At 37.8% G+C, this 24,291-nt stretch overlaps 1 protein-coding gene and 1 long non-coding RNA gene across 5 annotated transcripts in view; one reads left to right on the top strand and one right to left on the bottom strand.

Moving 5' to 3' along the window:
* KIF27 (kinesin family member 27) overlaps window positions 1–21,068 on the top strand; it is an 82,927-nt gene extending 61,859 nt beyond the window's left edge. For 3 of the 4 annotated variants that reach the window (XM_036090576.2, XM_078061279.1, XM_036090574.2), the window contains 5 exons: window positions 3,138–3,353; window positions 8,148–8,354; window positions 9,763–9,961; window positions 12,657–12,821; window positions 17,382–21,068. In XM_036090576.2, coding sequence (XP_035946469.1) covers window positions 3,138–3,353; window positions 8,148–8,354; window positions 9,763–9,961; window positions 12,657–12,821; window positions 17,382–17,866 — 1,272 coding nt within the window. In that variant the 3' untranslated portion in view covers window positions 17,867–21,068. The remainder of the gene's footprint in view (window positions 1–3,137; window positions 3,354–8,147; window positions 8,355–9,762; window positions 9,962–12,656; window positions 12,822–17,381) is intronic. The other variant, XM_078061280.1, reaches the window with a different exon arrangement.
* The window catches only part of LOC118534608 (uncharacterized), a 30,800-nt gene extending 8,400 nt beyond the window's left edge, over window positions 1–22,400 (bottom strand). Inside the window, exons 1-2 of the long non-coding RNA XR_004916782.2 lie at window positions 22,313–22,400; window positions 21,891–21,926 (exon numbers count right to left, since the gene is read on the bottom strand). This is a non-coding gene — a long non-coding RNA (uncharacterized LOC118534608). The remainder of the gene's footprint in view (window positions 1–21,890; window positions 21,927–22,312) is intronic.
* Between the last annotated feature and the right edge of the window lie 1,891 nt (window positions 22,401–24,291).

Here is a 24,291-nt window from a genome sequence, read left to right as displayed (position 1 = left end):
AGAGGCACCTGGTGGCTCAGTTCATTAAGCGTCTGACTCTTGGTTTCTGCTCAGGTCATGATCTCAAAGTTGTGAGATCGAGCCCTATGTGGGGCCCCACGCTCAGCGCAGAGTCTGCCCAGAATTCTCTCTCCCTCTTCCTCTGCCCCTCCCCCTGCTCATGCATGCATTCTCTCTGTCTAAATAAATAAATAAGTAAAAATTTTTTTAAAAAAGACTCAGAAATGAATGGACCAAGATTTTCAGAAAGCAGGAGTGAGACATAAGGATGAAAACAGGGAATTATCAGGAAACCATCCTTTTCCCACTCTGAGACTAGATAATTTATTTTCTGAAGGTTGAACCAGGTACAACAGAGGGTTGGGGTAAGTCAGAATACTCACAACAGGGAATGAATGAAAGTCCAGTCTACATACGAATCCTGAGATAGCCATTTCCTAACTCCGACTTGGATCCCAGAATGCTGGCAGCCAGATTTACACCTCCCAGCAGGACATTGGCAGATTTTCTGAAACAGTCCCTGAAAAAAGGCCTAAAAACATCCTTGGGCACCCCCAACTAAGTGGCCAGACCCCAGATATATTCTATGGTAACAAAGCATACCCACCACACAGCATATCAGCATTTTCATACCTGACTCTTACATGGGATGGCCATTTCAGGAATGCTACTAACATGAAAGAGACTGAGAAGAAAAGCAGCCCAGAGACATTAGAGATAGGGGAAGGAGCTGAAAAAACTTCCAACAAAACTTTAATATCCTCAAGGTGGTGAAAGATGATGCTCTATCCATAAAATGGGAACTGCTGGAAATTTTAAGGGTTGGAGGAGAACGTTAAGGAAATATCCCAGAAAGTAAATAAAAGGATAAATAGAAAATAGGAGAAAAAAATTTAATTGGCAGATTATAATCCAGGAAGTCCAACATCCAAGAAATAAGAATTTCAGAAAGATATAACAGAGAAAACGGGAGAGGGGATTATCGAAGACAATATACAAAATTTTCCCAGCACTGAGGACGTGAGACTCTAGATTGAAATAGGTCATCAAGGGCCCAGCAAAATGAGTGCCAAAGGCTTATCATTGTGAAGTTTTGAGTACGCTAAGGGGAAAGAAAGATCCCGAAAGCTACCAGACGGAAGAGATGAGTCGCTTGCAAATCTCAACAATCAGAATGACATTGGACTTCTCTACCTTCTTCAGTCCAAACTAAGAGACCTGCAGCAGTCTTCCAACTCAGAAGGAAAGTGATTTCCAATCAAGACTTCTCTCTTGAGCCTAATTCTGAATAAATAGGAAAGCAGAATAAGGACATTTTCAGGTGAAAAAGTGGTTTCCGACCTAGTCTGTCTCAGAAAACTACTAGAGGATGTGCTCCACAAACATGAGGGCATCAGCTATGAAGAAAGAAGACTCAGGGTCCTGAAAGTGTGATCCAACATGGAAATTCCCAGGATAACACCAAAAGGAGGTCCCAGAACAACTAGTTTGGAGCAGGAGGATGGAGGCTTCAGGCAAAGCGTTTCCAGAAAAGAATGAAACAAAAAGACTCCGTGAACTCTGAGAAACAAACTGAGGGTTCTAGAGGGGAGGGGGGTGGGGGGATGGGTTAGTCCGGTGATGGGTATTAAAGAAGGCACGTTCTGCATGGAGCACTGGGTGTTATACGCAAACAATGAATCATGGAACGCTACATCAAAAACTAATAATGTAATGTATGGTGATTAACATAACATAATAAAAAAAAAAGAGACCCCCTGATTTAAGTTTGGTCAAGTGAAAAAAACAGTATTGAGAGGAACTGTATAGTTCTATGGGGGAAGAATTAGTAGATGGTACCAAAAGTTATATCCTATGGAAAAGGGTCATTTTATACTAGATAGTTCAGCTGTGAATAATATTCACAAAGCCATGCAAACTGAGTATTGATTGATTGATTGATTTTTAAAGATTTTATTCATTTATTTGAGAGAGTGAGTGAGCGAGATAGAGCACAAGCCAGGGGAGGGGCAGAGTGAGAGAGAGAAGCAGGCTCCCTGCCAATGCAGGGATCCATCCCAGGAACTGAGATCATGACCTGAGCCGAAGGCAGACACTTAGCCTCCTGAACCACCCAGGCACCCCAACAGAGTATTGATTTAACATAAAATTGCAATATACCTCATATTGGGAGACTAGAGGAAGGGAAGTAGAGGAGGCATAATGGTGCCAAGTCTTTGTCTTCCATAATAGTCAGTCCGTAGGTAGTACCTGAAATTGGTCATGTTATTTAGAAACATGGACATTAACACCAGGAGAAATGGCTAGAAAGGTTGAAGATGATTGTTTCTGGGGAGTGGGACTCAGGTCAAAGGGTGAGGTAGGGGGCTGCTTTAAAAAAATATATATATACATATAATATATATACATATAATTAACTTAGATGCAAAACTATTTTAAAAATTCTCTTAGGTTACACCATAATGAGGATCTCCATTACTTTAAGTGGCCATATTTTCTGACCAGAATGAAATAAGAGTAGAAACAAATTATATATTTAAACAGCAACAAACCAAATCTCAATCTTTAGGGAAATTATAATATAGTTAGTTACAAGCCATATAACCATGTAACAGGCCAAGGAAGGAAAGTTTAATTTAGGAAATAATAAAAAAGAAAAATACCACCTCTCAAAACCAATATTCTTTAGTCTGGTGTGGCCAAGCAATACTTGGCAATAAATTCAACATTCAAATCTCCATATTTTTTTTTTTTTTTTTGCGAGAGAGTATGAGTGGGGTGGGGGAGGGAGAGGAGAGGGAGAGAGAGAATCTTAAGCAGATTTCACACCCAGCGCAGAGCCTGACACAGGGCTTGATCTCACCACCCTGAGATCATGACCTGAGCTGAAATCAAGAGTCAGACACTTAACCGACAATGCCACCCAGGTGCCCCTTGAATCTCCATTTTTTAAAAAAAGACATTCAACTTAAGAGTTTAGAAAATGAACCCCACCCCCAACAAAAACCCCACGAGAAAACAACAATGTGGAAGCTAAAAATATATTCAGTTAGTAATTTTCTCTATTTTTCTAATGTATATGCCGTCTGGATTTCAAGTAACTGTTTTGGGGGTGTTTGGTTGATTGTGTCTTTTAGGTCTTAAACACAGATAGTTTGAAAATATCAACTCGTCTGAACTTGTTGGACCAAGAGTTGTCTGAAAAGAATGTAGAGCTTCAACGCAGCACAGCTGAGGAGCAAGTAAAGATTTCAGAACGAGTTCAAGCCCTCCAGAAAGAAAAGGATCAGCTACAGAGACGAAGGAACAGTGTGGATGAGAAACTTAAAAATGGTAGTGTGTTATCACCTGAAGTAAGTCAGTATTCCTTAGAACTGGAAGTGCTCTATGATGGGTCACTTGAATGATTTCCTCTGTCTTTGTTAACTTACACATAAAAATGAGAAATCTGGTAAGTTTTGTTTCCTTGAGGCTTTGTCAGATGTATTGAGTTTACCTGGCTCCTATTAGGTGCCATAAGCCATGCTTGACTCTAAACTGTGATATCCTCACCCACGGGTCCATGAACGTGGCCCCTTGCTGGCATTGCCAGGGATTGGGAAACTAACACTTCCCTTGAATAGGGCCTTTCTCAGCTGGGGTTTCTCACCTGACATCACAGAATACAGAAGATGATTTGAAAGGGACTCTTCCTCAGTTCTTTCAAAGAGAGTACCTACCTTCTCTCTGCTTCTTTCTCGAACAATTCTAGGTAATCTATCACATACTATGGATGGCTAGGGCATTCACGGTTAGTTCTTTCAGAAAATCCCAGCCTTTGGGAGCATGTTCCAGCCAAGTAGATGCATGGAATTCAAATCCCAATAAAAATACCTTTGATAATTTATCAGTTACTGATAAATTATTGAACACTACATCTGAAACTAATGATGTACTATAAGTTGGCTAATTGAATTTAAATTAAAAAAAGAAAAAATATGAAAACAATATAAAAATAAAAAAAATACCTCTGAGTTTGAGTCCTCATTTATGAGGAGCATATGACTCCTCTTACCTTTCTTTTTTAAAACTATGTAAAAGATAGTACATTTATCATTGTCAAATTCTCCCAGACTTTTGTCTTTTTTCAAAATTTTACATCAGTTGGCAATCCCGTCCCTTACTTTATCAGACAAGTATGAATTTTGGAGCCTGAATTTTCTCTGCAAACATTTATTGTGGATGTCCTGTCATGACCAAAGCAAGAGAAAACTGCTAAGAGAAAGTGAGTAGTTGGGAATCATGCACCTTGCTGAATCTTGTATAGTTTTAGAATGGAGCAAGTGGGAGAGAAAGTTAAGGGGGCTGGTTAAGAAAGAACAGGAGCAAGGATTTCATAAAATTAGATCGTTGTTCACTGTGTGGATGAAATGAACTGAAGACTGACTGGATTGGGGGCTCTATGGCATTATAAGTCTCACTGCCCCATTTCATAGCCTGAGTGGTGTGCAGAGGATCACAGAATCAGACTGTCCTCCCGAGGGTGTTAAATTAGAGCCTGGCCTTGTAGATTTGAGGGTATGAGAGCCTAAAATACCGCAAAATAAAGGAGTATTTAAGGAATTCTTGCCTGCCCAGGACTGTTACTAGGCCCTATGGAAGAAACAAAAAAAAGTAAAAAGCATTATGCTTCTTTTGAGAAATTCATACTCTACCAGGGGAAAAGAGACAGATACAAGAAAACTCTAAACCCTGGAGAACATTTAAAAAAACAAGTTATAATAATATACTAAAACTATACTTGTTACATTATTTATAAAAAACAATGTAGTGGTCATTTGGGGGGGAAGATTCGTCAAGGCAGCTTTGGTGGATTGGAATCTCAAGCTGAATTATGAAAACCATGATATTGGTAGATATAAGAAAGAAGGCCTTTGCAGCTAGAACACCATTATATAAGGCATGAAGAAGTGAATGAGCAAATGATGTTTGCAGAAGGGTAGAGGGCCTGTTATCATCAAGAAACATTGACTTTTCTGTTTCATGTGGAATTCTGTAACTACAAATCATGATGTAGTTTGTGGTGAAAACCATGCATAATACCTGTTTAGCAGCCAGGCTGGATTGGTTTGAGGAATGAGGGAGCCTCCTACCACTGGTGGGGTTCCATTAGCCATGTGAGCTTCTTGCAGCCTTCTTCCACAAGATTGGTTCTTCTTAGTTCACTCTGCAGTGGGCTCTGCTCTCATCACTGTCTTAAAGCCAAGATTACTCTTACCAGATAGATCTGCCAATAGCAGATGATCAGCAACATGAGATTCTGATGTGACACAAGACATCAGTAACATCTAGGTGGAACAGTCTGCTGCTTCGATCTCTTTAAACTAGTTTAGGATTATTTTCTCTTTCTACAATAAATTAAAATCAGTTTCATAATCATACTACTTAATGGGAAGTGACTGATTTTAGATCACTATACTAGTACAGGATTACCCAACAATTTAATATAGACAAATACTTCCTTTTTTTTGGAAAACTCCATAAACAAATTTAAAAAATATACTCCCGACTCCATTTTTCTAATAATGCAGAGCAGTTGCTCAGTAAGTGGGATATAGGAAGAAAATATGAGACTATTATATCTATGTTTATTTCATCTTTTACACTTTCGATTTCATGTTTTATCGTTAGAACATGCATATAATTTATGGAGAAATATGCATATATGCAGTGCTTACTTAAAATTTTTTGCTTTGCTTGTTTGTTTGTTTTACTGATAGGGATGTATGACCTAAACTGTTTGGAGACCACTGCTTTAGGTCCTTGTTGCTCACAGTGTGAGGTCTCTGGATCAACAGAACTATCACCTGGGAGCCTGTTAGAAATGCAGAGCCTCAGGCCCCCCACCCAGACCTGCTGAATGAGAAATCTGCCTTTTTTTTTTTTTTAATTGGATAGTCTAGCACCTCAGTTTTTCTTTTCTTTCTTCTTCTTTTTCTTTTTTTAAAGATTTTATTTATTTATTTGACAGAGACAGAGATAGCGAGAGCAGGAACACAAGCAGCGGGAGAGGGGGAGGGAGAAGCAGGCTTCCCGCCAAGCAAGGAGCCTGATGTGGGACTCGATCCCAGGACCCTGGGATCATGACTGAGCCGAAGGCAGACGCTTAATGACTGAGCCACCCAGGCGCCCGAGAAATCTGCATTTTAACAAGACCCCTGGTGCATGTGTGAAAAGCAGTGCTCTCTGATAAAGCATAGTCAACTCGATAATCTGTTGTTTGCCATGTGGCAAATTTTTCATCCTGGACCAGTTTCTCATTGCCATTCATCTTCTCGCAGCTGTTGCTTGATTAGAGGGCGTCAGGATTATTTGCATGCTGCAGCCTCACTGGAGTGGGCCATCCTCAGTGTTCTGGAGTCATACTGCCTTATACTATCGCAATACTTCCCTAACTTCGGTCCAAAACTATAGAAACTAAATTTCTGCCAAATTGTTCTCACACATATATAAAGGCAAACTCTTTCCACATTTGTTTTTGGTAAAATATCATAGTATGCATTATTCAGAAGTCAAATATGTTCTTTGGATAATCCACTTTTATTTTCTGGTCCCTCTTATCCATTCACTGATGTACCTTTTGTTTGTTTTTCTTTTTTTTTTTTTAAAGATTTTATTTATTTATTTGACAGAAAGAGAGAGACAGCGAGAGAGGGAACACAAGCAGGGGGAGTGGGAGAGGGAGAAGCAGGCTTCCCACTGAGCAGGGAGGGAGCCCAATGCGGGGCTCGATCCCAGGACCCTGGAACCATGACCCAAGCCGAAGGCAGTTGCCCAACCAACTGAGCCACCCAGGCACCCCAGTTTGTTTTTCTTAAAAAGGTGATTATTTTCTTCCGGATGGAGTGATGATCAAATCATCAAATTTTTGATGGTTAGTGATTGCACTAACAAAATGGCTGTTAAATATTTTTTTTTCAAAATGGCTCTTTCAGGAGATTTTTATATAAAGTAGCTTTTAAAAATAAGTATTATTCAACCTCCCCCTGGAATAGGTTATTACATACCTTTTCCCTGAATTCCAAAACAGGAGTTCTGGAAGTCACTTTAACTATTCTTTAGGTAGATCAGATATATTAACATAATTTTCCTTTGAAATGCTGGGGGAAGGAGTGGAGAGAAGTATTTGGGTCATCTAATCAGACATATGAAAATATTTTTTTCTCCTTTTCCCTCATTAACCCATTCAGCAGATACTTACTGAGTTTAAACTATGTGATATGTACTGTACTAGGCAATAAGGACATGAGTATGGACAAGATGGTCTGCCTTCAAGGAACCTAAAGTTGTGGTAACCACCACCACACATACAGGTATACAGAAATGTCTATCCAAGTCTCACCAGGTTGAAATAATTTCTTACGAGAAATTTGGACACTCTCAAATAAGATGTTTGGATAGTTCAAAGAACTGCTAGGTTTTCTGACAGGGATTCATCAAGTTTTTTTTTTTTTTTCTCCCTACAAAGAAAATCTCCTCTAGCTTATGAAAAAAATGTTACATCGTCGACATTTTTAATGCCTTTGTTTGCTCTTTAATGATATCTCATAGGAATTTTATGAAATGTTTCATGTCCTTAAATCTTCCCTACTTTTTTTTATGCCATACTCTTTTTTCCCTAGAGACCCTCTTCTGATGACTAGTTCTTAATAATTTATTCTAAATCTATTTCTTCTTTCCCTCCCGACAGTATATTGTTTCAATAGATCCCTGAAGGGACACCAGGGAGTCTCCAGATCTCTCTAACACATAATGTGAATTTCAGGAGCTGTGGAAGGAGATACATGGCTATAGTGCTGGTCCTGGAGGCTGAGGCTTTGTTCAAGTGTATTCCTTGGTTATCAGCATTTGCTGAATGACCTTGGGACGTTTCGTACATGAGGTTTAGTGCGAGGATTCAGTGATTGTATGTTTTATATATGTGTGTGTATACACATATTGTACTGTGTAGCATTGCAAGCACTCAGTAAACATCATTTTCTTAAAATTTAGTAGACGAATGGTAACGTCCATTAGACTTAGATAGCATAGTGAGATCTTAGTGTATGACAAAGTCCAAGTAATATTATTTCATTTGAAATGAATGATTTCTATTATATTATATCTAGGAAGAACATGTTCTTTTCCAACTTGAAGAAGGGATTGAAGCTTTGGAAGCTGCAATTGAATACAAGAATGAAAGTATCCAGAGTCGCCAGAACTCGCTCAGAGCTTCACTCCAAAACCTCTCTCATAGTGAAGCAAATGTCTTGGAAAAACTCATTTGCCTGAGTCCTGTTGAGATTAGAGCTATTCTTTTCAGATATTTCAATAAGGTTTGTTTCGGAGGGACAGAGGATTTTCTTATACAGGGGGGCCAAGATGCTTATACATGTCACGTTTCAGAAATTGAAAAGCCTGATGTTGTAACTACAGATTTAAGCATGATTTCTCCTTACACTACTGAATGTGGTCATCTGAAAGCTGTGTGCTTATCCAAGTATGTACGCCTCACTTTGGGAGGTTCTTAAAGTTGGAAGGACCTTTTGAAAGAAGGGCTTTTTGAAATAGTTTTAAAAACCCAAGGATTCAAGTTATATTCCTCAATCACTATTTCTTGGATATTTTCAAGATTTGGTTGTTGCTACTCAGCATTCATGAAAAATCAAGGGCCTTCCAAGTTCGGGCTCCCTTTCCTTCATTGCTATAAGGTCGGGGTACCTGTACTTTATCATCATACCTATGAATTTAAATGAAGATGAACTTGTGCATCAGTGACAAAGATAATAATAAATTTTAGCATAAACGTGAATAATGTCTTCTCTTAAGGTATATATTATGAAGTGGTAAGCAAGGAATAACTCTTCTCTCTGAAAGATATCTTCAGTTTAAGGGACTATCAGACAATTAATGAAAAATCAAACCCTGGAGTTTTAAAATAAAGTCCCAATTCTGTTAGACAAGTGAAATATAGATGAAAAACTTAATGGAAATGTTGTACACAGCCCTCCTCTTGGGTAATGAATGTGGTAGTAAGCTACTATTATTGATAAGAGTGCATCCTATCACTGCATGTGTGGATGGCAGAAAAATGGTGTGGTGCTGTCAGAAGCTTTGATAGAATTCTTTTCTGGTGTTTTTAGAGAAAGGGTTCTTAACCTAAACCACGCAGGCCAAGGTCAGTGGATTTTCTGACCCTGGGTACCCTTTGTAGAAATGAGTATTTTTCTAGAGAGAAGGTCATTCCATTAGCAAGTTGTGTGACACATACCTTGAAGTATATTCACTTCATAGCAGTGCAGAGAAGAACCCATTGGACTAAATGCACAATCTGAGACTGAACTCTGTATAGTTTTAAGAAGTCTGTTACTTATTTATAACATCCATTTTGGAGTTAAAACTGGGAGGTATCTAGATGTTACAAGAGTCTGTAGGTTCCCGTTCTCTTCTTAGACTAGAGAAATGGAGTTAGAGGATTGTAAATGTAAATTGCGGCGACCATGTCTAAGAGCTGATGGAGGGGTGATAGTTAGAGCCACATTATATTTAAAGTGAAGTTGTTACCAATTCAGAATCCCAACAAACTCAAAAGGCTGTTAGGTTATTTTGTTGGGTATGTTAGAAAGCATTTGCTTAGTTATACCATGGTGACTAAGGAAGTTGTTCCTGTAGCCTAAGAGAAGTAGGTTATTACATTAGGCTATCTTAAGACACACTTAAAAGGTCAAAAAATGTCTTTGCTAGGTGGTCAATTTGCGAGAAACCGAACGGAAGCTACAGTTACAGAATGAAGAAATTAAAATGAAGGTTCTGGAACAGGATAATATGGTTCGTGAATTGGAGTCTGCACTGGAGCATCTGAAATTGCAGTGCGACCGGAGACTGACCCTTCAGCAAAAGGAACATGAGCAAAAAATGCAGCTGCTGTTACATCATTTTCAAGGTACCTGCCCCTTCTGGTCAGCTGTAGAAAGGTGATGTGTCGGAGGGGCTGGGAGAGGAACACAGGACAGAATCTGATCACAGGAAAGCCCAGCATGAATAAATAGTTCCTACTTATATTTGTTTTTGTGCTTTACGTGTCTGGGTTGCTGTACGTGGGGATAGCTGACTGTGATGTAGGGCTCTTGGTGCTTGAAATGCCAGCCCTCTGCCTGTCCCCAGTGCCACACGTAAGAACTCCCACCTGTTGGTTGTTGGTCTATTTTTTATGTTCAAATGCGGGATTTCTGGCTTCCTGGTGTACAGTTGAGAAGTGTCTCTCTCTCAAGGATGGAGTACTTTGATATTTAAATTACTTTCCCTTCACATAAGTGAAGTGATAGGCCCTGTCAGATTTCTAGTTATATTTCTTGTTATAATTTTCAGTTGATTGTAAATTTTATGCATTAAGGTTATATCTTAGGTCAAAATTAGTCTACCACCGATGGACACATACTGTTATCAGTGCACAGTAGTTCAGCCGTCAACTCTGGTGTGGAAAGAGCTGTCAGAGCAGTTGGTCCTCATGTTACCTGGGCATTTGGCCAGTACACAAAGAGTTGCTATGGCAACAAAATCACTGCCTAGCAGTGCTGGTAATGCTTCAATCCAGGCTGCTTAGCTGCTTAGTCTTGATTCTTGTGAGTCTATAGCTGGAGAAACAACCTGAGTAAGCAGAAAATCGGAAAATATATAAATTTGAGTGTTGAGGCAATTTGCTTCTAAGTTAATTCTATAACCAGTCGATTAACAACCAGTTGCCTGATGACAGGATTTCCTTGACAGGATCCTATACATCACTTCATTCAAACATGCTCTCCTTTCCTTATTTTTAGTTCTGCCTTGCGTCTCTATAAAGTGATATTTTCAAAGAATTTTTAATGTATTTTTCAAGTGATTGGCATTGCACCACAAAAGCTCATGCTACAGCCAAATGAGAACATTTTAAAAATCATTTCTATACCTGGGATAAGTTTTTCATAACAAAGTTACAGCTAAAAATGATTATGAATTTTCTAATTTCAACTGAATATGTTGTATAAAATTCAGTTGACATATATGATATTCTTTATGGGGATTCTAATTTACTGTGTTATTAAAGTATTTATTTTATTTATTTTTTAAAGATTTATTTATTTATTTTAGAGAGAGAGAGAGTATGGTGGGGAGGGGGAGAGGGAGAAAGAATCTCAAGAAGACTCCCCACTGAGCGTGGAGCCCAACACGGGGCTTGATCCCACAACCCTGAGATCATGACCTGAGCCAAAATCAAGAGCCCAATGCTTAACCGACTGAGCCACCCAGGCACCCCTTAAAGTATTTTTAAATACAAGACAATGGGTTAATTTAAAATATCCAGGACTGCCTGGGTGGCTCAATCAGTTAAGCGTCTGCCTTCGGCTCAGGTCATGATCCCAGGGTCCTGGGATTGAGCCCAAAAGGGGCTCCCTGCTCAGTGGAGAGCCTGCTTCTGCCTCTCCCTCTGCCTGCTGCTCTGCCTACTTGTGTTCTCTCTCTCTCTCTGTCAAATAAATAAATAAAGTCTTTAAAAGTAAATAAATAAAATAAAATATCCAATATACTTAGATCAAATTTTTCAGGAAAAACAGCCAATTACAACAAAACAACATTAAAGCCAGTAGGATCATGTTATACACAACTAATGAATCACTGAACACTACATCAGAAACTAATGATGTACTATATGTTGGCTAATTGAATTTAAATAAATTTAAAAAATTAAAAAATTAAAAAACCCAGTAGGATCATTTTATGAATATACCAATAGGAAAGAGTAGGTCTGAGAGTATGTATTTTCAGAAGGTCAATAAACTAGGTTTTACTGGTTCTAAAACACCCAATAGGGACAGTTTTATACATTTATAAATATTAATTAGAAGCTTTAAGGTATATGGTAGCATAAGCTACAATTTATTGCTATTTCCCCTCTTTTTGTATGAGTGTTTTCTTTTGTAATTTAATCTCTGTAGCCTCTTTTGGCAGGTTTTTGGATTTGGGGTTTTTTGGCTGTAGATTTCTTGGGCCTATAAACCTGGGCCTATGACTTTCCATATATCCACAGTTCCTGATGTGAACTTTATTTTTTATTTTTTTAAAAGATTTTATTTATTTATTTGACAGAGAGAGAGAGAGAGCATATGAGCACAAAGAGGGGGGGAGCCGCAGAGGGAGAGGGAGAAGCAGACTCCCCACTGAGCAGGAAGCCTGACGTGGGGCTCGATCCCAGGACCCTGAGATCATGACCTGAGCTGAAGGCAGACACTTAACCGACTGAGCCACCCAGGCGCCCCCTGATATGAACTTTAAATAAGATATTGATACAACTGATGGATACAGTTCCAAATGTGAATTTTTTATAGAAAACACCTTATTTCTGCTGTTCTAAGGATAAATCTAGTTAATGTTACTCAAAAAGTGCTTATGAATCATGAAGATGCGGTAGTTGATAGGGGGTTGAGCAGAGAAGGTGACTTAGGGCAGAAGAATCCAAACTGTAGCTGAAAGCAAATCCAGTCAGGTAATAGATACATGTAACATACTTCTGACCCTTTAAACATAATCTGGAGACTGTGTTAGAACATAGTTTTTAGTCATTTAATTGAAACCGATCTTAAATGCAAATCTCTGTTTCATAGAGCAAGATGGCGAAGGCCTTATGGAAATGTTAAAAACATATGAAGATAAAATCCAGCAGCTGGAAAAAGATCTTTATTTCTATAAGAAAACCAGCAGAGATCTTAAGAAGAAACTTAAGGAATTGGTAGGGGAAGCAGTACGGCAGCAACTAGTACCATCTGGACGTAAGACCTTTAGTGTTACTTGTCATGCTAACAGTATTTGATGTATCTAGTATTGGGTGAAGTTGTGCCTGACTTAATAGTTTAGCCTTTCCCAATTGATTCGGTTATTTAGAATTAGATATTGGACTTGTATTTGTCTCTGTAAACAAAAATAGTTGTCTAAAGTCCTAATCATCAGGGAAATGCAAATCAAACCACAATGTGACATCACCTCCCACCTGTCAGAATGGCTAAAACCAACAACACAAGAGACAACCAGCGTTGGCGGGGATGCGGAGAAAAAGGAACCCTCGTGCACTGTTGGTGGGAATGCAAACTGGTGCAGCTACTGTGGAAAACGGTATGGAGGGTCCTCAAATTAAAAACAGGATTACTATATGATCCAGTAATTCCACTACTGGGTATTTATCCAAAGAATGTGAAAACACTAATTCGAAAAGATATGAGCATCCCTATGTTTATTGTAGCATTATTTACAACAGCCAAATTATGGAATCAACCCAAGTGTCTGATAGATGAAAAGATAAAGAAGATGTGGTGTATACATACAATGGAATATTAATTCAGCCATAAAAAGAACGGAACCTTGCCATTTGCAAGGTCATGGATGGATCTAGAGGGTATAATGCTAAGTGAAATAAGTCAGAGAAAGACAAATACCATATGATCTCACCCCTAAGTGGAATGTAAGAAACAAAACAAATGTTTTGATTTGGTTATTTAGAATTAGATATTGAATTTGTATTTGTCTCTATAAACAAAAATAGTTGTCTGCTTGACCCTCACCCTAAAACGTGACATAACTAAAACTAGAAAGTGCCATGGTTAAAATATACCCTCTTTAAGTCTTCCAATTAGAGAAGAATCAATATTTCTAAAATAATATATTTTACATTTTTTCAAAGATTTTATTTATTTGAGAGAGAGAGAGAGCAAAGGAGAGAGAGAACACAAGCAGGGAGGAGGGGTAAAGGGAGAGGGAGAAGCAGGCTCCCTGCTGAGCAGGGAACCCGAAGCGGGGCTTGATCCTAGGACCCTGGGATCATGACATGAGCTGAAAGCACACGCTTACGTAACCGACTGAGCCACCCAGATGCCCTAATATATTTATATTTAAAGGCGCCTGCCTTTAGAGAAGGTATTCTTCTACTAAGTCAAGTATGGCTTATGCAAAGTTGACTTTACAACCTTTTAGGAGCACAGACCTATTCTGTACCTATAAAGAAGACCATTTAAAGATGGGTAGAACAAAATTGTAAAGAGACTAGTGAAAACTATATGTATGCATAATGAAAAGATACATGCTGAATATCTAATGTAAGCAGAATTAACATAGCTTTAAAGTTTAAAACAGTAATATCTTAGAAAAGTGGTTCTAATGCTACCTTATACTTATATTTATAATTTATAGACATTTTCAAAAGTAGTTCTATTTAACCCTCAAACTCAAGGTGGGTCAGTGTCTGCTAATGCCATTTTTAGAAAAGAGAATTGAAACTTAGGTCAAGTAACTTACAAACACAACAGTAATTAGAACATGGTCTAAGGTCCTTCATCTTATGATTCCTGGTTTAATATTCTAGGATAAAATTTGTCTTAGGACAGAGATGTGAGACAAACAGACAGATCCTGCCAGAGACACCAAATTTTCTGATTTTCAACGTAGTGATGCAGAGGTGCTAATGTAATTAAAACATATACTTGAAATACTGCCCGCACTATATAGCTGAACCTTTTACTTGAAACACGACTTAGAAAAAATTAAAAAGTAAACAGGCGTTAAGTAGCAAACAGAACAATCAGCATAAGACCATTTTAGCTGTAAAAAAAACCCACTTTCAAACTTGAGACATCCGAAATTAGATATCTAGTGTTTAAATGGCCCATGTTTATATTACGAGTTAACTAGACATCTTTTAAAATGCCAGTGTGGGATGGTGAGGTTTCATCCTCGTCCTGCATCTTCATCCTGCTCTTTAATGAGACAAATGCAAAAAACTGAAAAAGTTAAGTAATCTTGGAGTTATGTAAAATGAGGACACCTGTCTGACCAACTTACTTGGGAATCTAGTCTTGTTTGTTTTTTTTTTTTGTTTTTTTTTTTTTTTAAAGATTTTATTTATTTGACAGAGAGAGACACAGCGAGAGCAGGAACACAAGCAGGGGGAGTGGGAGAGGGAGAAGCAGGCTTCCCGCTGAGCAGGGAGCCCGATGTGGGACTCGATCCCGGGACTCCGGGATCATGACCTGAGCCGAAGGCAGACGCTTAACGACTGAGCCACCCAGGCGCCCTAGTCTTGTTTGTTTTTAAGTAAACTCTACCACCAGCGTGGGCCTCGAACTCACAACCCTGAGATCAAGAGTTGCATGCTCTACCGACTAAGCCAGCCAGGTGCCCCCAGGAAATCTAGTCTTGATACTAATGTTGAAGATACTATTTCAGCTAACTTGCAATCCCACCTAGAAACATCTATAAAAAGTAATAAAAGTAATAGTCATTGTAGAAAAATTTGAAAATATAGAAAAGAGCTGGAAAAAAATCACCCATAATTCTACCCACAACTATTAACATTTAGCATAATTCTTTTCATTATTGTCCCCATGCTTTAAAAATATTACAGTTGGAATCATATTAGAGATATAGCTTGTACTATGTATATACTATCTCAAAATGCTGTTCTAATATAATGACATTAAACAAGACTTGTTTGACTTATAAATATAGCAATTTACATATATCAAATTCTGAGTTCCCTAAAAAGTATTATACACTTCATAATCAGTGATCTTAAAACTTAACTGTCTTGGTATTCAGTTCGTTAGTTTTTGATAGTAGTCTTTTCATTGTCTGCATACCACACTTATATTTACCTTGAGTATTTTTAGCATTTTCAAATGCAGAAAAATTAATCTTTGGACTAAAATATCTTGGTTACCTCTTAGCCATGCCTCTGTTACAGTGAATCTGTTTTCTAACAAATATATTAGGGTGTGAGGATAAAATATGTAAGGATAAAATCAGTTTATATGGACATGCAGTCGATGTACTTATTTAAATATTTAAAACTCTATCCTTGTATCAATTTAAATCACTATAAAACTCTGTGAGGATACTTGAGTCAGAAGAGGGGTAGGGATCCTAACTTCTTTTCCTCACTCTGTGACCTCAGGTGAACTAATCTTTCTCTGGTTTGTTCCCTAATGGAAAATTCTGGAAGAGGGAAACTTTCCACTGTGAAATATCCAAGTCGAGTAGGGAGTAAGCTTCTCCAGTGAGCCCATCTCTGCTCTTTCGCATATGATCTTTCAAAAATAAGATGCCTGGCTCCCTTCCTCAGACACTGGGACCTGAGCATCAATTCTTAAAAGCTTCCGGTGACTAATGTGCGGCAAAGTTTGGGAGCCACTGTCTACGGTCAACTTTGTGAATGTCTGCTAGTTCCATGTGAGAATCGCTGTCATTTGTTAGTTCAGCTGGTTTGTTTGTGAGAGTATGTTAAAAGTTAGAAAACCAGTTATGTTTTCAACCAGGGGTCACAAACTGAAATGCCTTCAGGAACCAGGGAGCCAGAGTGAGCGGAGGGAAGGTAGCAATTGTCTAAACAGGCAGGGCCAGCTCTGCTCCAGCTGCTGTGGCCAGGCAGAAATTGTCAGTTCTCATTTTTTTTCTAGAAAAGATGGAAATCTATGTTTTTATATGAAACTTTCCAATTAAAAAATTGGCAGTCACGTGTTATTTCATAGGCTAAATAAAACGTGTCTGTAGGCCAGATTTGGCTAGGGATTGCCAGTGTGCAACTTCTGTTTTTTAAACTTGGTATTCATAGGACTAGAAGTGTACTAATCTAATTAACTAATTACTAGCTAATCTAATTAACTAATGTATGTTAAAGTTGGCATTTTTCATCATATTAGGTCTCGGGCCTATATGGACGCCTCTCAAGTAAATTTTGATATTAGATAATTCTATGATTTGAAGACCTCAAGCTTTGATCTCTTCACTCCCTCCTTCACTCATTCCAGCATTCCAGCAGGGTATCCCCACTGAGGGGGTTGGCTGTCATCTCCATTTTGATGGTGGATCCCCAGAGTACCTTCAAGGAGCAGAACCCTGCCGTCATGCTGGGAGTTCTAACCAACACTAGAGTTTCACATACATGACGCCACATCCCGAAAGATCGCCCAGACATAGAGCCAGTGTTCTCTGGTGCTGGCTTCACTTAGCCAAGGTGTGGACCGTGGTTCACCAGTGGCAAGGCAGTGGGGGGCAGGTGTGGAAGGGCACCAGAGGCCCAAAGCACTCCTGCGGTTCCAGGGAAAAACAAAATCACTAGATGACTGTTTTCTCAACTTTGTTCTTCGAATGAAAAGTTCTCAGTTATTGACATGCAAAATGCCTATAAGTGAAACTTCTGTTTGTCTAAGTCACCTAACGAAGAAAAAAAGCTGAAAGACATCATTTATATTGAGTGATAATAATATAGTTATGTTAGGATATCATGATCAAAATACCTGTTTTTGAGGAAATCTCTAATTTTTTTCTTTTTGTATTATTTTTAGATCATGATGCTGGGGATAGAGTTCCGACCCCTGAAGAAGCAGGCAGGGTTCCAGAAGAATTAAAATGGGCATCCAGAACTGAAAGTATGAAATTAAATGGAAGAGAAAGAGAATTGGACAATTCAACAAGCAGTTTAAGAACACAACCAAATCCTCAGAAGCTCTGGGAAGATGGCCCAGAATTACCTTCGATCTGTAGCTCTTTAGCACCCACTAGTGGGCATTTGTTAAACAACGAGGATAAAGTAGAAATAGATGAAAATCATTTTACAAAATCTCACGGTCGACTATCACCCCAAATCCAGCCGGCGGGAAATGTGGGAAAGCTTCATGGTGTCACGTCTGTAAAGTTGTGTCGTAAAGAGTTACGTCAGATTTCTGCTTTGGAACTATCATTACGACGTTCCAGTCTTGGAGTTGGGGTTGGATCTATGACTGCTGATTCCATTGAAGTAGCTAGGAAACCGAGTGACTTAAAAACTTAGACCTTTAATAATAGAACTTTTAATTTGGTAGAGGTGTAAGATTCCTTTGTCTAACCTGTTAGAAATGAAAGTTGATGCTCACTAGCTCTTCCTTCAGGATGAAGAAGGGGAGGAAGGAATCATTTTGTATACTGTAGATGTGTATATCTTCTACGGTATATTTGGGGAGTTTTAATTGTTTGCAGATATTTCCATAATAACCAAAAGAACATGTATTCTAATACTGTCAAGTAATAGAACATTTAAATATTTCCACTTACAAATTTGCTTAAAATCCAGGCATTTTATAAAGAAGAAAACAAAGAGTGGAATAGTAATATTGCTATATAATGTAGAAGTATGTTATAATACATTAATTACACCTTATAAGTTTATAATACTGTTATCAAATATATTTGTTATTTCGAAGAGGTCCAGTTAAATATTGCTTGTATGAGGGGGAGTTACCTGCTGCATATCTTTTGGTACAGCTGAAAATCTGTGCCAAGATGCAGTCTGTGGGTTTAAGGCAACTAACTAGATTTATGGGTTGAAGTTAATTTATGGTCCTCAGAGTCCACAGAGCTTGAGTGATCAGTCTTGATTTTTTAAACACGGTTCTCTGCTCTTTTTCTGGGATTGCTTTTAGAATGTCATGTTGTTGGTTTGCTAATATTACGGAATATAAGTTTTCATCTCACTCCTACCCTGTCTATTCAATGTGTCTCTCCCTAGGCTACTAGACTAGGGGAAAAGGATGCGGTTCCATGCCACAGGGAAACAGAATAATGGTAACGCATTCTAGCATTTCAAGGAAAAGAGATCTGGTCACATGGAGTACGCCTGTAAAGCTTGAAGCCTCGCCAGAGGCTCTTTAGCTAACAATCTGATGGGCCTAATCGGAGATTTTTCTTTAAAGCCTGCTTACTTGGGTCCTGCACACAGGCAGGCCAGACTGCACTGGGGCTGTAAATATGTAAATGGAATTTTTTCAGTCTAAATCTTATTATATAATATAAACTTCAGTTTGGAATTAAGAACTAAAACACTGATTTGCCCAACAAATAGTTTGTACTTTTTCATCATACTTTTTAATCATAGAAAACATCCCCTTATAATGACCAGAGGTATTCTGTTACTTTTTGTTACTTGTGTTGTTATTTTTGTCACTTTTCCAAATTTTCACTTGTAAAATAAAGTTGTTTCTTAAACTAACTACTGTTTGGGTGGGGCAGTAGTAAAGCCGCCCTGACTTACGGATGTCTACTCAATTCTTGCAGACTCCAGGTCTTCTTAGGTGATGCTGCTACTAATATTTTTCTTTCGTCCTTTTCCTTTGTTGTTATTGACCCTGCCCATCTTACCTAAGACCCCAACTGCCACTCTGCGCTCAAATACTTCTGGTTTCCTTTTTCCGGTTTCTAGTGCCTAGGGAGTAGGCTTCCTTGGTTCCCATTGCTAAAAACCAGTTCCTAGAGGAGAAGAAAACCAAACCAAAACAAACTTCTAAATCGGTCAATAGTTTCTGTATCTCTTAAGCATGGTACTGAAATTTATTTAAATTGTGGGTTAAATAGACTGCCATGGACTTAGCTGGGAATTGAACCACAGTGTAAAGCATTGGCCCAATGAGAAACTGCTTTAGACAAGGAATTTACAAACTAATTCAGAAAATATATTTTTAGCAGAGACTATTTCAGGTCAGATTCTGGTTTTAAGCTAGTTTCTTCTTTTTGCCTCTAGTTTGTATGATACATACTTAGTATATATCATATGTAATATGTGTGTGTATATACTATATATAGATATGGCAAAGGCCAGTATCTTAACAAAGCACAACAATGATATATTTATTAATGAATACATATTTATTAATGAAGGTCCTAATTATAAATTCCTTATAAAATTAAGTAATAATTTAGAAAGAGAATATATTGTAACCCTGGATTCTTAGTTTGCCTAAGAAATTGACACGTACTTGTTTTACCTGTGGAAATAGAAATAAATTTTCTAAAAGCCAAAGCACTACTCACAAAGCAAGAAAATTTATGTCAAATCAACAGTGATTAGATTTGATAATGCAAATGTGAACTGACTGCTAAATAAGAAAGGTACAATTTTTTTCTTCCTTTGGGTTAAACATATATCCATAGGCTATGATAGATTTCATGTACATACAGAAACACACACATATAAGTAATGTCCTGAATAATAAATACATTCTGGATGTGAACCTCTTATCATTCTAGTTTAGTGCCCTCACAAAGGAAAAGAAAAATTAAGGCACCTCCCTCAAGGCAAGTAAAATTATTTTTTTTACATATACTAGTAATAAATTTTCCTCTGTTTCATGTGCTTTTCTTAGTCTAATCATTTTGTCACCATGTTTGCCTTTTTGTATGCACATAAAATACGTCTGTGGTTTTTTTTTTGTTCATTATGGGTTTTTTCCCCCACTTACAACGGAGCATTTGGAAGGAAACATATTTGCCTCTGTGAAGTACTGGTTCCTTCCCTAACTTCAGAGTGTTAAAGATAACAGGGTTGGAGAATTATATAAATATGGGAACTATGGGTGGCAAGAATATCAATGAAGGTGATTTTGTGCTTTAATGTTTGTTTTCTTCTGCTAATGGGTTTTTTCAGGTCAATAGCGTGATAAGTGCTCATTTAAGAATAGGTGTCTTATATGAAAGAAGTTAATAAAAGTCTTATACTAAGTCTTAGAGTGAATTGCTAGGGAGTCAGATCCTTTTTGGGAGTTTGATTCTATAGTCAACATAAATTCTCATGTACCAAATGCAAGAATGACATGTTTTGCTCTTTCAGTTATTTCTTTAGGCACATATCTGTGACTGTTTAAAACACTGGAGTATCTTTCAGTATCTGAAAGTTCAGTGTCCACTTGTCCACCATTCTTCTCTCAACTTCGCTGGAATATTAAGAAATATTAATTATGTATATTTTACATTTAAATTTATAACAGGCCTCAGGTTGCCTTCATTCTTCTACGTTTATATTTTCGACAATTGGAAATGAAGGTGGGAATGAGATCCTTCCACAGTAACCATCTCAAATGCATTGGATTTGTAATATTTTTGAGCTTGTATGGACAGTAGTGTTTTCAAAGTAGTAGAAACATCTGCCCAAGGGGGAGGAATATTTGGTCACTGTCATTGTTTACCTTGATGCTGACAATAAAAAGCAAACTGACTTTTCATAAGTTTTGATGTTTTAAATCCTCTACAAACAATGCACCCCTTCATCACCTGCCCTAGGAGTGACTGCTTCCTTGCTGTTGGGACGCAGGGCATACATGGCACCAAATAGGAGAATGGCGGTTGATTTTTATAATGACTCCAACAATACCCCAACATGGAAGTAATCAGAACAGGAGAAATTATGAAAAGAAAGCTCAGAAAAACTTGATGTTATAATATTGACTTTTGGTATTTTCCATAGTTCTTTTTCCTTTAAATAATTTTTCCCTAGGAATTTCCAAAATGAATCAAGAGGATAGCCAGTATGTGAAATGCTAGCAGTATAATATGATTGAACCTAAATGTATTGACTTAGACTTAACTCTTAGGTTCTATGGGTAAATTATTACACACACTTCTACTGAATTATCTCTACATTACTTTAAAAGAAAAATACAACAATCTCATAGACTGTTATGAGCAAGATCCTTATAGACCAAAGAACGAGATCATTCACGCAGAGTAGAAAACTATTTAAACATTTTTTAAAAATTCATATTTATGATTGTTGGAAATTTAAAACTCCATTTTTTAGTTAATACTTGTATAATTAAAGTAGCACAAAAGAAATGTATTTTAAAAACAATGTTTTTATACGGTATTAATGTGTTTTCAAGTTTACTACAGTATATACAAAGGGACGTATAACTGTTCAAGTCCAAAGTGGTAAATGCTGTTAGAATTTAATTGATCTGACAGGTCTTTTAAAAGAACCACTTCTTGGACCTTCCCCACTCCTCCCCAATTACCAACAACAAATTATATGACAATTATGGCTTACTTACCTCTCACTTCCCACATGTTCCGGGATTCAAATAGCTCTGATAAGAACAGAAGATAAGAAGGTTTATTTTAAAGCATTCTGTAGACCAGCAAAGGATTTTCAAAAATATTTTGAGAGAATATATTTTATTTCTCTGGCAACAACACTAAAACTTAACCTCAATCTTTGGCTATCTCTAAACCCGGAAGAACACTCCTACTTATGACTGGATTTGCCATTTGAAAATACACATCTTAGTTTTTATACCGGGTCCTTTTCCTATGATTGCTAAAATTCAGAATTATATGAAAAGAAGCCACCCTAGATAGAATTTGAATGGAAATTGTGGAGCTATTCAAGAGAGAATTACAAGAAACAGTAGTTTTGGATAAATTCCAACAACCAATACATAAACCAAAGAAAATAAAACTTAAGCGATTTTACCATTGAAGAGCCATGAATAGTATGCCAAAACGAACACTGTAGGCAAATTTACTGGGATTTATCTTTATACAATACGTAACCATTTTGCTTAATTTTTCTCTCTGCTAAAATATCCCTGAATTTTTCTACTGAAAGACCCCTGGATAAAAGACTTCCATTCATGATTACAAACCAGCAGTGATTGGCCTGCCTGAGAGGCTGAATTGATGTTATTCATTTCTGTTTGTTGTCTGCAGTGGTACTTCACTGTCCACCATAAAAAGGAGTGAGGAGTTAATCTGAATTTGGCTGATTTATGTAATGATGCATAAGTATTAAAATGGTCAAAGTTTTGTTTTTACTCTCTAGCATGGATTTTTTTATTCTAGATGGAAAGAACGGGAACAGGGCAACATATTTGTATACCGAGAGGCCAATCTCCTTTTGAAATGCCCATCACCTGGGGGTTGGGCAGCATCTGAATTGTTCCAGTTGAAGCCTGGAATGGAACTAAGCCTGTCTGTTTCATTGGACATTTTCCCAGCTAGCACCAGGTGTCACCAGTTGTAAAACATGCCCACAACACGACCAGAATTACCCAGGTTATAATCTTAATGGGAGTACATTAAATAATTATATTTTTCTGAAACACGAGCCTTTCCTTAAAAAAAAAAAAAAAAAAAAGGAGCAATTTATGAGTCACTCCCTTGCATTTTATAGGACTTTTTTTTTTTTTTTTAATTTAGGGGAGGGGGAGGGAGAGAGATTAAGCAGGCTCCATGCCCAGCCTGGAGCCCCACATGAGGCTCCATCTCAGACCCTGAGATCATGACCTGAGCTGAGATCAAGAGTCAGATGCTTAACTGACTGAGCCACCCAGGCACCTCCCCCTCCCCCCCCACTTTCTTTTCAAGTAGGTTCTACACTGGGCATGGCAGGACTTAAACTCACAGCCCTGAGATCAAGACCTGAACTGAGATCAAGAGTCGGATGCTGGGACGTCTGGGTGGCTCAGTCATTTAAGCGTCTGTCTTTGGCTCAGGTCATGATTCCAAGGTCCTGGGTTCCCTGCTCAGTGGGGAGTCTGCTTCTCCCTCTGATCCTCCCCCAGCTTGTGCTCACTCGTGCTTTCTATCTCTTTTTCTCTCAAAGAAATCTTTAAAAAAAAAAAAAAAAAGAGTTGGGTGCTTAACCAACTCAGCCATCCAGGTGCCCCCACTCCCTGGCATTTTAAATAAAAATCTAATCTTTCAAATGCAACTAAAAGTAATTATTTAATAAATTAATTGGGAGGGAAATTGCTAATTTTTCTACAAGGCAAATAGTCTGTTACTTTATCAAATAAATGCATGAAAACACTTTGAAAACTAAAACATATATGTTTATGATGGAATTTTAAGTAGATTTTCCATAGAGTTGGCTGTCAAAATGGGATAACCTTTTAGCACAAATGTGGTTGCTTATTTTATACATATATCCTAAAATATTTTTAAACAAATTCTGAGTTTTAGTTATATTTGTTAGCAACAGTGGGAATAATAGTACTCTCTGGAAAAGTTTCATGTGAAAACTATACTCCTAAGAAAATAAAGACTTGGCTGAGTATTTTATAGGCATAAGAAATGCTTCATGACTATTTGAGTTATGAATTAAAGAGCATGGTGTTTTTTTTTAAGGTTTTATTTATTCGTTTGAGAGAGAGACAGAGACAGAGAGCATAAGCAGCGGGAGAGAGAAGGAGAGGGAGAAGCAGACTACCTGCTGTGCTGGGAGCCTGACATGGGGCTCGATCCCAGGACCTGTGATCATGACCCCAGCCAAAGGCAGACACTTAACCATCTGAGCCACACAGGTTCCCCTAAAGAGTATGTTTTTACTGGGTTTTTAACCACTGGTTTTTGCCTATTTGTTCCTTATTTCTTTAATAACAATTACATTTGTGAGTTATTGATGAATTCTGTAGAAAACAACTTCTTAAAACTGAGAAGAATGGTTTCCAT

The sequence above is a fragment of the Halichoerus grypus genome, chromosome 14 (genome assembly GCF_964656455.1).
Source record: "Halichoerus grypus chromosome 14, mHalGry1.hap1.1, whole genome shotgun sequence".
NCBI classification, from domain to species: domain Eukaryota; kingdom Metazoa; phylum Chordata; class Mammalia; order Carnivora; family Phocidae; genus Halichoerus; species Halichoerus grypus.
Note: the sequence above shows the minus strand (reverse complement) of the source record. Positions and strands in the feature narration are given on the sequence as shown.